Source organism: Kogia breviceps, chromosome 17 (assembly GCF_026419965.1).
Source record: "Kogia breviceps isolate mKogBre1 chromosome 17, mKogBre1 haplotype 1, whole genome shotgun sequence".
Classification (NCBI taxonomy): domain Eukaryota; kingdom Metazoa; phylum Chordata; class Mammalia; order Artiodactyla; family Physeteridae; genus Kogia; species Kogia breviceps.
The window spans coordinates 41,793,177-41,807,070 of record NC_081326.1 but is presented as its reverse complement, the minus strand read 5'-3'; the positions used below and the strand labels follow the sequence as shown (position 1 = coordinate 41,807,070).

The window sequence follows — 13,894 nt, the reverse complement described above, 5'->3', positions numbered from 1 at the left end:
CATTGAGGATGAATGTAAGACAGAGAAATTAAGCGATTTGATCAATGTCACACAGTAAATAAGCAGTGGACTCGGGATTTGAACCCAGACCATCTGCCTTTAGCATTTGCACTTTGAAGACTGTTTATACTTCCAGTTGTAGAGATCATCTGGTTAGTCTAAAAGATTTAGAGTTTTACCTTTCTCATTAAAGTATTTAATCTGAAGTTGGCTTTTGTATATGATGTAAGATACCTGAATTAATCTTTAATAACTACTTTATCCCCTTAGACATTCATCATTAGTGAAACTACTGTTGACTGATTCGTGCTAAAGATGAATTTAAAAAACAAACAAACTAGGGACTTCCCTGGTGGTCCAGTGGTTAAGACTTTGCCTTCCAATGCAGGAGGTGCAGGGAGCTAAGATCCCACATGACTCGAGGCCAAAAATAACAAAACATAAAACAGAAGCAATATTATAGCAAATTCAATAAAGACTTTTTAAAAAACCCATAATTTTCAATTCAAAAAGAAAAAAACTATTTCGTGGAGACTGCAAGAGAGTGATCCCAAGCAAAATGTAATCCTGCTCTCGAAGTTCACAGTGAAGTTGAGCTTCAAATGATGTGCCCCAGAATAGAATTCTTTGAATTAACTGAGGAAGGCAGACCTCCACCGTTCCAGAGTTGAGGACAGAAGATGGATCAAAGGCTTTTGGCATCTTGTAAAGTGAACAGAATATCCCCTGAAGAAACCCTGCAAAAGGCAGAGGCCATCACAATGCCCGGAACAGCCTCCAGCTCTGCCTACACTGTTGGGACCAAAATAGCTCACACGGCCTTCCTGCCGCCTCCTTGTGAACTGTGTGGGAAGGAACACTGGTCACGAATTCTTTGTTTCAACTACCCGCACACGCTAGGACAGTCACAGAAACTGCAGTGACATCTTGGAATCTGGAGAATAGCACATCACAGGCTAGACATCATACCTATTCTGCACCAAGTGCCATCTTCCTCCAGAATTAAAGGTTTTTAAAAAAATGTCAAGAAATTGAAAATGATTTTTAATTAAAAAATAAAATGGGAATGAGCTGAATGTGGGCCAGATCATAAAGGGTCTCATACTGACAGACTTAAGAAGTGTGAACTTCACCGCGTCAGTGAGCAGGTTTGGAAGTCTTTTAAACAGGAAAGTAACACGAACCATTTATTATTTTGCTCATTACAGACTGTATGACTGGTTACAATCTGGGTGATAGAATACCCTAAAGATTGGCTGTGACAAGCTCTGCCGATGGTGCCCTCCTACCCCAGCCCGGTTCTTCCCTGCCGGCAGAGCTCACCTCCCACTCCAAAGGCTGGAAATACCCGACAATCACTTTCTCAGCCTCCCTGGCAGGTAGAATACGGGCATATGACCCAGTCCTGGCTAATGGGACCTAGTGGGAGAGGTTGCTAAGGGGATTCTGGAAAAGGTTTTCCTCTCTAATAAAAAGATGCATAAGAAGAAAAGCCCCGCTTCTTTTCTAAATATGATCGTGTTTGCATGTAACGCCTGGAGCTGTCACTGTGAATAGAGACACGGCCAGTACCTCAGGGATGGCAGAACAGAAAGATGGAGGTGACAACATCATAGAACCACACAGAGCTACCTTCCCTTTGGAGATAACAGATGCTTATTGTTCAAGCCACTTTTACTTGGATATTCTGTTACTTGTACCCTACACCATCTCAACGAAAGAAGCATTAATAAAGCCTCCAATATACAATGTAATATAATGTTATAGAAAATATTAAAAATAGACAATTTTTCCTTCAGATACTTATTTGAAATAAATGAGCCACAAAATTGGAAATAGCTACCATATTAACTGTTCACTGAACATTTTGGGTGCTCAAGCAAGAAACTATACAACCTCGGAGATGTCTTATTTTTTGTCTATCTGAAATGATTTTTTTCTCATTTTCTTCTCTCATTCACACATTTCCCTAAGAACATTTCTCCCTGTTCCCCGCTAGGCAGCAATTCTCTCTTCTTGAAGGTCTCTGTTTCATGAAGTCATGGCAGTCATAGCGCATTATTTAAGAAGAAGCTCAGCATCCTGCAAACAAAAGAACTGCAAGTTCCAGGGCTTCGAGCAACAATACAGAATCACAGAGTTCTCAAGGTGAGAGGTACTTAATTAACATCATCTGTAGTAACACAGTAGAATTTGAATACAGATAAAACCAGAACATCTGGCTAGAGTTCCTTAAGACCATTAACAATTATCTCCCAACCTAAATTCTTCTATGCAGTGGCTGGCAACTTTTCAGCATGTCCTTCTGGTTCCATCTGAAGGAAACCCCATCCAGTCCCCAAAACACGTCAGGGTCCTCCAGCTACCACTGGAGAGTCCGTCTTTCATTCCAGGAATATTTGCTAAGGCTCTATCAAGTGTTGGCACTGAGATTTAATCTCTCCGATCTTTATTCTCATGTTGCTTACAATATTTTCCGGGAACTCGTGACTTTTCCATATGCAAACCATTTTAAAAATACAAGTGAGAACCACTGCATCTCAGATAGAGAGCTGGATTGCCAGGTACAGGCGGAGTGAAGGTGGCTGCTTTGGGTTCGCCAGTGTCTCCTTTCACTCCTGTTCACTTCGGTAAGTGTTGACTCCGCGCCGCTGGGGCTGCAAGGACTTTGGCCCCGACAGGTGCGGACCCGGCGCGCAGAGGGGCGCGTCTCTTCTCCCCCTTCAGGCCCGTGAGGCCTCTGCGCGCCCGCGCCCGCGCCCGGCGGCGGGGCGATGCGGAGCGAGCCGAGCCGCCCCGCGAGGCCGCAGAGCGGGGAGCTGCCCCGGGAACCTGGCGCCGCGTGGGGGCGGGAGCCAGGTGGCCCCGGCGCGCCCGCCTCGCCCTGGCACAGAGCAGGAAGTGGCAGCAGCGCGGCCCGGGCGCGGCCTCCTCAGGGCGCGCCTCCTTTGCGGCGCCGTGCCGTGCGGCCGGGCCGGCAGGAGGCGGGAGCCCGAGTCTCAGCGCGGGGAGCGAGACCTAATGGCGGCGCCTGCGTCCGGGGGCCCCGGAGCCACCGCCTCGGCCGCCCTGGACGAGCTGTCCCGGAACCTCACGTACGGGGCGCTGGGCGCCGGCAATGGCTCCCTGTCGGGCGCTTGGTACCGCCGGAACCAGGTAAGGGCCGGCCGCCCCGCCGCCTGGTGGGGACCGGGGTGGTGCCGCGGCGCCTCCTGCTCCTCGGCCGCTCCCCCGCCGACTCTCAGAAGGACACCGCGCTGTCCAAGTGGGCAGAACTGACATGATGTTACCACACATTGACTTCACTGCCCCTCGTTTGGGAGAGCGGGAAGCCCTGGTCTGCCTCTCCTGGGCATCGATCCCTGGGAGCGGGTCGCACAGGTCTGCGGTCATGGGCCTCTGGGTCCCCCACCATCCCGCCTCTCCGGCCTGAATCCGCCTTCTTCTCCCGGAATGATTCTAAGAGTGCGGGGAGAATCTCCTCCACCCATATCCGCCCCCCCCCCCGGATCATTTTACAGTTCAAAAAAAAAATAAGTGACACTCTGTTCTCCGAATCAGAGAACTCGTTAAGGGCCGCCAAATGTCACCTCTGTGCGGATGCTCTGAGCGTGTGCGTGTGTGTGAGTCCCCAGTGTGTCAGCACAGCTCTTCCATTGCGGGGAGAGGATCGCTGATGCTCTCAGCTTGCGATTGCCAGACTCCTTTTTCACCGGCCCTTTGGGGAAACGTCGAGAGCCTCAACAACGTGCATGTACGCTGGAAATACACGTTTAACAGGATCAAAGAGGATTAGAGCTGCCCATTTATTGGGGGCTTGGTTTAAGATCAGAAAAAAAAGCCCTACCTCTAGCCGTATTTCTGTTCTTTCTAGTGGGTGCAAATGATCTTGAAATGGTCGATTCCAAGCATCCTTCTGTTTTCATATGGGTGTTGCTTTGTTCTTGTTCTTTAACAAATCAATGGTTCTTTTTATTTTACAACAATATAATTATAAAATATTTGTTGCTGTTGGTCTACATCAGGGGTTTTACCAATAATCAAAGACATAGAAGCCTTTTATGCTTGAAAAGTGTTTCGAATGTTAGTTTCTGAAATGTTAAAATTTTGTTTTCAAATCCAACACGGAAGATAATTTACTTATATAAAGACAAAATAAGCATGTTCACGTTATTAGTATTCAACAGAGGAGACAGTATCATTTTGAGTCTGTTTTACCACAAAACATACTTAAATAGGAAAAATGGGGGGCACAGAGCCTATTGGATTCCATTTCTCCTTGCTTCCACCCACAGGACTTACAAAGACAAGAACTGCTTTTTATGGCAAGTTCTTTGAGCATATCTGTTACACTGTGCTTATGCTAGCATATGTTATAAAGCATATTATAATATGCTTATGTTAGAAGCACTCCCAATAAAAGTTTAAGAATGATATTTTGTCTTTTGGTAAAGGAATTAAAGAGTAAATGTGACCTACCATGGCATCATCCAAAACAGAAGAAAACATTGTTTGCAGAGTGGAAACCCCTACAGTCATTAGTTTTCTTTAATGTTTCCTGGAATTCAAGATCATCTTGGCTCTCTGACACCAAACACAGCTTATCATGTGACATAAATGTGAGAATTTAACTTTACGTCTGCAAGGCTTAACTTGCCTTTGACAATATAGATTTGTACAGTTTAGAAAGGGTGTATCCAGGATATGCTAATTGAAACTACTCAGCTGACACCCAAGCATAGCTAGTTTGAGGTAAGACTGTATCAGCTTTTCCCATTATTATGCAAACTTAGACTATCTTATAAGATTGTGGTATTTTATCCTTTCAGCGCTTGCATTTGTTTTTAAGCAAAAGTAAAAATTGATTTTTAAAAATTCATTCAGCAAACATTTTATTGAGTGCCCCTAGTGCTGGGCAGGCCAGTAGAAATAAAATGGAATCTAATCTTTCTTTTATTTTATTTTTGGACACTAACTGAATACAGATGGCTGAAAATGGGAGTTGCTCCAGGAAAACAAAACAAGAGATGAAAGTTTAGGACTCGAAACTAACCTTGATTGCTGGATAGCCAGGGTTTAATAAGTTTTATCACTACTGAAATGTTTGAACAGTGTCTGTTCACTGATAGCCCAGCTTTCTGTGTCTTTCCAAGAGACAACCATCAGATCTGATAAATTACCCTTACTCACAGAAAAAGACCAGCTTCCCTGAAACACATTCAGGTGACAGATGAATATTTAACAGTGCCCACTTAGAATCAGTGTCATCTAAGGCAAAGATGTGAGTGCTTCTAGAGGAGGAAATCCCAAAACAAGTAGGAAGTAGAAGTTCAGTGGGGAAAATGTTTTAGGGAATCAGGGAAGTGAGGCCTTTGCCACATCTGCATCTCTTAGGAGTCTACTCAAAGGTATATTTTCTTTATGTTTCATCCACAAGTTTTCAGTATAAAAAATAATGTTTCTAAGATGGTTACTGAGCTCCATGCTTTGTACAAATCACTGTGGGATATTCAACATAGTCTTTAGACTCAACCCCTTCCTTCCTTCCTAATGTTATTATTAGGTGCTTGGGGAAATGAGCTATGCGGGTAACTGTAAAACAAGGCAGTATGTTTTAAGTGTCGTGTGAGGAATATAAAGTCCTTTGGGAATTCAGAGCAAGGTGGCTTTTAGCAGGGGCCATCAAGGATGTTTTGTGGAGAGGTAGTATATGAGCTGGACACCTAAAGACAGAACACACAAATTAGTGTTAGCAGGATGCAGAGGCCTCTAACTGGCTAGCTGTGGACCGAATCCAGCCCGTAGACGTATCTTGTGTCAAACTGCAGAGAGGTTTAGAAAATGTTTAATACGTTGCCAATGTTTAAAAATGAGTAGATCATATATAAGGTTTCAAGTTTCCATGATCTGTTTAAATATTAGAAGTGCTAGCAACTTGGCCCTCCTTCGCACGTGATAACTGAGGAAGAGTTCCCTGTTTAGAACAACTGTGCTCCCCACTTAGGCCCCTCTCTTTGCTCTCATCTCTTTTACCTACTGGCCTTGTAGGCACTTAATTTGCAACCAGCGTTAGAGGCTGTTGTCTAGTTTCTGCTGTCAACTAGCGGAGTTCACGTGGGCGTCACACTGGGCTTCAGTTTTCCTTACTGGTAAAATTAGGCTTAGAATAGAAGATCCCGCATGCTCTTTCATGCTATCGGGTTGAATAAATAAGTGCCAATCCAGCAAGGCTGTAGAGGGAATGGACAGGAAAGGATGAACGTGGGAATATTGTGAAGGAGGGGTTTTGTGGCTGTTTCTTTAAGTTTATCCATGTTGCTAAATGTCTAAATTCACAAAGACACTGTCAGAAAGGTTTATTCTGCATAGGGTGAAATGAAAAATTTAGATTTTTTTAATGTCCTTTATTTGAACTTTTGATGTTCAATGGCTTGAATTTTTTAAGTCAACATATTTAGAGGAAAATTGATACAACTTGGCAGGGAAGAGGCGAATCGAAGAGACATTTGTTATGCATTTACTATGTGACACTTTATAGCTATTATCTCATTGGAGCCCCGAATAACCTCGTAAGGTACATATTATCCTCACTGTTCACGTAAGGAAACTTGGGTTAAATAACTTGCTCCCAGGTCTTACAGCACGTAGATTTAACTGCAAAGCTATTTTTATTCCATGCCTGAAGGCCATTGCTTAGAAACTAAGGCTTGAAAAGGATGTGGTAGGGGAAAATGAATATGGCTTGTCTCACTGTACTAAAGAAAAATCACACCGAGTTTTATATTGCCGTTTTATCGATTTTGCTTTGCTACCGTTTATCTCCGTTGTGCTGGTCGTTGCTTCTGATTTCCTCTTAGAGAAAGAAAAGTGCCAAAACTTAACAAATAACCAAAGGGCCAGGTAGAGGTTACTGGTCCTTTTCATTTCCTTCCCAAGAAAAAAAGTCCCCTTTTTGTTTTGTTTATACTTACTGACCTTTCTTTTTTTTTTTTTTTTTTTTTTGCCTTCCTTATGTATCCAACATGGCATTTTCCCTTTACCACATTTTCTTCGAGATGTATGTATAAGGCAGCAAAAAGAAGGAAAGAAGAAAATGATTACCTCAAAGCAACTGTCTCAAGGCTTTTGTAATCATTATCATCATCATCATCCCATGGTCCTTATTAGAGGAACAGACTCTTAATGCTGTTGTGAATTTGTCACACCACATGTTTGCCTTTAAATCTACCTGATATCCTCTTTACGGCTTGATTTCTATTAACCAGCTATAATATTTGCATTAATGCAATCAGCTAAGTTCAGGCTGTGGGAAACTTCAGTTTACAGGTTTTTGTGGCTCAGTTTCTTCAAAAATCATTTTTACAAGGAAAAAAAAAAAGAGCAAGGGTAGAGGGAGAACCTGTAGATTAAAATACACTTAAAAGACCTATTAGGAAAAAAGACAGCCTTCGTTCACAGTGTTTAGGGATGCACACTTGGGTGATAAAACTATAGAGAAAAGCAAGGAAGTGATTGCCATGGAGCCAGGCCAGTGTTTCCTTGGGGAAGGGGGAGGCTGGAACGGGATGAGGCAAAGGGAGGTCTTTGAGTGGGCGCCCAGTTTCTGTTTCTTGATCTGGATGCTGTTATGAGGGTATTTGCTTTATAATAATTCGTTTTTTTCAACTCATTACTATGAATTTACAATTCATAGTAAATTGTTCATCTATATCATTTTCTTTACAGTTGCCTGTATCTATTATATTCTACAATTTTAAAATGTTAAAAAAATATTAGGATTGCTGTGACTGTTCAACTTGCATGTTTTACCCAGATGGTGTGGGAAATGGTATGCCATATTCATTTTGTTTCCTTAGGAGAAGTTTTTAAACAATTTCTTTTTAAAATGTTGGTGATTGTTCAAATTGGCATTTGAGAGTTTACCATGGAAAGGATGACATTCCCCTAAGCTATCCTTTTTGTTCGAGGATAGTGTGGTTTAAAAAGCTCAGCCTCTTTACTAGGTGCGTTGGCAATTTTCTTAATTTCCCCAAATCTTGGCTTTCTCTGTTGAAAAACACTACATACCTTATAAGGTTGACGTAGGAATAAAATAAGATAATGTATATCAAATAGTTAGCAGTTCCAGACACATAGAAAGCACTCAATAAACACTAACTATTATCAGAAGTATTACAGTCAACCTATATTATAGGAAATGTCATAAAATACATATTTCTAATAATTAATAATTATTGTACTTAACTCATTACAAATGGAAATAAGAGAAATCATGTCAGTTATTTGATGTAATTCTGTTTTCTTTAATCAAAAACCACTGATTTCTCTACATCCAGTGCCTTCCTCACTCCCTTTGATGTTTGCCTCCCCTTCACTCTCCAAACATATTCACGTTACAGAACACTTCCTGATTGCAGTAATTTCCTAATTGGAACACTTGTTATCTTGAAGTACTAAGGCGAAGATTCCTCCCATGTCTAATGCCACTTTCCAGAATTCAGGGTTGGGGTGGATGGGTGTGTAGCCCTGGGAACAGCTGACAGGTTTTGGTGGCAGTAGTGTGTTGATGTCTTCAGACAATGACTATAGTTTAACCACCCAGCAGGACCAGCACCCCAGCTTGGGAAGGCTCATGCAGTGTTAGCATTAAGACTTAAATGCTGGGCTTCCCTGGTGGCGCAGTGGTTGAGAATCCGCCTGCCGATGCAGGAGACACGGGTTCGTGCCCTGGTCCGGGAAGATCCCACATGCCGCGGAGCAACTAAGCCCGTGAGCCATGGCCGCTGAGCCTGCGCGTCCGGAGCCTGTGCTCCGCAACGGGAGAGGCCACAACAGTGAGAGGCCCGCATACCGCACACACACACAAAAAAAAGACTTAAATGCTATTTATTTTAGCTTGAGTGTTTTTTGTTTTTTGTTTTCTGAAGGTCCAACATTCCTCTATTCAGTTTACACCTTTTCTAACCTACCCCACGTGTTCCGTCCAACAGAATTACATTCTACGTCAAGTCAGAGCTCTTCACCGGACTGCCCTGGTCCACCAGAGTGTCCTAATTGCCTGAAGCCTAGCAGATAACACTCCACTTCCCCTCCACATAGTTCTCAGCATGTGCATACCTGTACATTTGCTTCATCTTGTCACTTGCCTTGGTCACTCCCAGCATGGTCTCCCATTGGGAGACACGGAGTAAATACAGGCTCGTGTAAACACAGGCTAACACATGTTTAGTCATGAGCTCCACACCTCACCAAATATTGCGTTTGTCCTGGCGTGACTCCTGGCCACGACAGGTCATCTTGAGGTCTGCCAACAGCCCCAGCTCTTGTTTCCTAAGCCACCCCCTCACCTTCTCTGGCACCTCTCAAATTTTCTCCTTTCAGGAACTTGGACCCCTGGCCTGACTTCTTTAGCTTGCAGAGGGAGTCCATCTCTCTTCTGGCTTTTGAACTTGGCTTCCCTACCAAGAATGCTTTGTAAGTTAAGAGGCTTTGGTTTTCGAGTCACAGGAAACCTAATATTAACTGGCTTAAGTAGTAGAGGAAATTAATCAGTCTGGATGACATGGAAGACCGGAAGAACTCCGGGTCCACACCAGCCTTGATCCACAGGCTCCAACAACATGGCAAATACTCGGGTTCTCACTCTCCTCTTCAACTTCTGTTCCTCAGGGCTTTTGTTTCCACTTTTTGCAGGCTCACCCTCCAGCCTACATTCTCCCTTTCACTTCCAGGAAGGAAAGCTTGAATTTCTCCAACGCTGAAAATACATCGGCTTTAGTCTGCCTGGACGAGGTGGGTATCCACTGGCAAAGGCAGTGTCCCTTGCTTAGTCTCAATCTTGCCTCTACCTGCTTAGCGATTTCTTTACCATCAACAATCTTCTCTTCAGTCGGTAGGGATCTCCTAAAAGTTTAGTGGATCTAGATGAAATAGTGTGGTATGTGAGTGCAATGTTGTGTGGAGTCCTAGAAGCCATGTCAGCATTGCTGATGTGTCATTCAAGCTTGAGGAGAATCCCGTGAATTCTGGGGGGGTCTTTATTTCTTCTTCAGCCTTTGGACTTGCAGGGCTCTGGTTGTTCTGGGGCTGTTTGGGAGACAGCAGCACTATGTTCCCTCTCATCACAGCCCACATTAATCTTGATCAACTAGTTGACAATGAGGGCCCCAAATGCAACCAACATTCCACTCAATAAAAATCACAAGCAGAGGGTCCTTCTCAACCGAACAGTGTTGGGTAGTGATATCATCAAAGAAATCGGAAAACATGGACTGCATCCTCAAACTGTAGCCATACATATGTGTGTGATATACATAAATTATATCATGTGTACATTATACAATGTACAATGTGTATGTGTGAAAGTGAGACAGAGAGACAGAGAGAGAGACTGCTTTTGAAATAGTTGAAAAACAACGTTTGAAGGGCTGGTGTGAAGCTACCCTTGCTTATATAATCTGATGGATTGCTTCCATTGTGCTTCCAGGACTAACATAGTACAGTTATGTAATTGTAAATAAAGAGAGCCAAAGCAGAAGAGGAAATAGTGTGATGTACCTTTGGATATGGCTGCCTGAGTCACAGCAGTGGAGAAATGAGTGATTGTGAACGAGGTACGAGCAGACCTCATGTTATAAGCAGCTGCCACAGCCATAAAATGGAGAATAATTTTGAGTTACATGTACAGCATTTTATTAGTCTTTTGAACTATACTTGCAGACCCAAATCACAGTCACCATCAATGAGTCCTATGGGTATCATATGTGGGATGATCATAAAGTATGTTAGAACCTGCCTGCTGGACCAGTGGGATGCGAGAGTTTTGCTAGGAATGGGGGAAATTATCTTGGCTATGAGGACTGACCCGTTAGAGGCAATGAAGAGTCCAAGTCACAGTGTCCCAGAGGAGAAAATCTGAACTTGGTTCCTGCCTTGATGTCAGAAAGATCTGGTCTGGAGGGTGGCCTGGCAGATATGTGTCAGTGAGTGACAGTGTCATGATCCCTCCCCCAGATTGAGGCACAAACTCACCCACTGGCTGGGGCCTGAAGTAGACAATAGAGTTTCGTCTCCAGGAGGATGAAACTGGCAAAATACAGCCAGAGTTCAAGGCAGGCATTGCTCTCAAAACGGGCATGTACTCTTGAAACCTAAGCAGGTGTTGGGGAAAGAGCTGTCATTCAGTGAGCTCCCAAGTTTCCAACTTTAGGGTAGGAAGCCTCCCGCAAACCCTGGACCGGCCCTGCAAAAGGCAGCCTGCAATCCTGCTTCTTTGGAAACAAAAGATGACAGAATTTTTTAATTATTATTATGAATATGTTCTTGAAAAATTTGAAAGTAATGGGACCTCATCTTGATCTGGATGCAAACAATAGCATTCTTTGTGTTCAGCATGTCTGTCCTTGTTTCAAAGATTCGCCTTTCCAATGTTAAATGGGGTTGATTTGTTTTGTAATAGAACCAAGTTTAAGATTTCCTTAAGTGATATCACACCTTCCTTGACTATTGTTGCTCTCCTTTTAACAGAGTGTTAAAAGCCCCCAAAGGATGTCTTATTAAATTTTTCCCATAAATTTGTTCTGCTGCAACTTAAATTTCTCAAAAGCAAAAAAACATGGTGGCTTCTTAGTAAGCTTAGTAAGGCTTATCCTTAATGGAGTTCAGTTTTTTAAAATAATGAATGTACAGTTATGTAAGTAAATGTGTTCCCGAGTAAAAGACAAAATGTAATAGTGCTTAATTGTATGGAAAGGCAATATGTTGGGCTTTTCTGCCTAGGTTTTAAGGTCGATTAAAAATTGGCGTGGGACAGCTTGTGGAATAGCAACGATATACTGTGGTATGTAACCCTGACCTTTTCTGTTGGCTCTGAATCACCAGATTTGGATCCAGTGTCATGAGAGTTTCTCAGGATAGAAAGGCAATAACCGTATAACATACAAAACCCAAGATAACAAATTAAAAATCTGTTCCTGACTGAAAATTTTTCTTTCTTTTTTTTCACGTATGGGATTATAGTTTTAACTTAGTTTGGGTTAGTATTGCAGACAACGCAATTATCTACAAGAGCAAAGGAGATTAGTGGTAAGAATAGTCCAACCCATTCGGTAATCTAAAAAGCATTTCATATTTCAGGTTGCCTCCAATGTTTGCTGCCATGAATATGAATATTGTTCCTCTATGGCGCTGTTGTAATTAACTCTCCACATTTCCCCTACTTCTTCTCTGAGATCCCGAAATGTCTCCTAGTTGGTTTTCCTGTTCCCTGTCTTGCTCCCTCCTAGTCCATCCTCCACACTGTAGCCAGGATGAGTCTTCTAAAAGTCACGGCCGGACCTAACATTCTCTGGTTTAGAGTCCTGCGTGTTGTAGCACCACCAGCAGATCCATGGCCCAAAAAGCCTCCTGCCTGCCTCTCCAGTCCAGCTATACTGGAGTCGTGCAGATGTGATTAAGTTAAAGATCTTGAGGTGGGATGATTATCCTGGATTATCTGGATGGACCCTAAATGCCGTCACATGTATCTTTTTATAAGAGGAAGATGCAGGGAGATTTCATATGGAAGAGGAAGGCAATGTGACCACAGAGCCAGAGATTAGAGTGATATAACCATAATCCAAGGATGTGTCAGCAGCCACCAGAAACTGGGGGAGGCAAGGAATGGATTCTCCCTTAAAGCCTCTAGAGAGAGTGTGGCCCTGCCATTTTTTTTTCTTTAATCCTTGTAATAAAAATTTTAATGACTGAAATTAATAACTAAACAGATAAGGTAAAGAGTAAATTGGAAACAGCAAAAGAGCCTTATATCACAGCATAGGCAAACAAGTTCCAGTCTGTGCACCTATATGCAAAATGTTATTTTAAAATAAGGCTTCTAGAAAAAAATGTAGGAAGTTTTCTCATGACCTTTTAACCCAGATATAAAGGGTACCACACATAAAGTTAAGGATCAATAAGTTTACTTCATCAATACAGTATATTTAAGTCCATTTATTACTTAAAAGTTTCTATGCAAAAAGAGGCAAGACACAGTGAGAAAAGTTGTTCGGAATGCATATATTCAAAAAGAAGTTATATTGGGGATAAAGTACTCTTACACATCAAGTACAAAAAGACTGCCACCATAAATTAAAAACTGGATAGTCTGGAAAAACATTTAATGAAACAAGAGAGCCAAGTGGTTTATAAGATTATCTGAAGGTTCAACATCATTGGTCATTATAAAATTGGAAATTTAAACCATGAGATGTGAGGGTCTCCAGAATAGCTAAACTAAAAAAAAAAATTACAATACCAAGATACCAAGTGTTGGAGGGGAAGAGAGGCACCTGGAAATGTTATTTACTACTATATAACATTTTGGAAAAATCTTTGTGAGTAATTATAAAACCCAGACATATGCATACCCTATAAACTAGCAACTGAACTTCTTGGTATGTGGGCCCTGCCATCTTGATTTCACCCCAGTGAAATTGATTTTGGGCTTCTGGGCTCCAGAACTGTGATAGAATAAATTTCTGTTGTTTAAAGCCACCAGGTTTGTGCTAATTTGTTACAGCAGTCACAGGAAGCTAACATACTCTCCAACCTAGGCAGATTTGTACTTGGTCCCTTCTGTTCCCATGGGTTCTACAGAACATACCTCTATTATAGATGTCACAGGTGGTAGTCTGTTATTGGTCGCTTTTTCTACCTCTTCTGAGCTTATTGAGGATACTTTACTATTTCCTGAAATAGGACCTAATATTTAGCAGTTACTAAATAAATACCAAATGGGTGCATGACTGAGTGAATAGCTTCTGGTGTGGGCTTCAAGTTTTCTGTCTCTCATATCTACCATCTTCTCTCTGATCACTTCCATTTCATGTCCTTTTCCTCCACCTTGTGTGTTTTT

At 42.4% G+C, this 13,894-nt stretch overlaps 1 protein-coding gene across 12 annotated transcripts in view; it reads left to right on the top strand.

Moving 5' to 3' along the window:
* Positions 1 to 1,956: 1,956 nt before the first annotated feature.
* NIPAL2 (NIPA like domain containing 2) overlaps positions 1,957 to 13,894 on the top strand; it is a 72,145-nt gene continuing 60,207 nt past the window's right edge. For 4 of the 12 annotated variants that reach the window (XR_010837376.1, XM_067017085.1, XM_067017087.1 and 1 more), the window contains exon 1: positions 1,957 to 3,156. Coding sequence is in view for 7 of the 12 variants with exons in the window: in XM_067017085.1 (XP_066873186.1) it covers positions 2,775 to 3,156 (382 nt within the window). In the remaining 5 variants the exon portion in view is untranslated. Of the gene's footprint in view, positions 3,157 to 9,693; positions 9,793 to 10,486; positions 10,614 to 13,894 lie in introns of all 12 variants that reach the window. The other 8 variants (XR_010837378.1, XM_067017088.1, XR_010837379.1 and 5 more) reach the window with 6 other exon arrangements.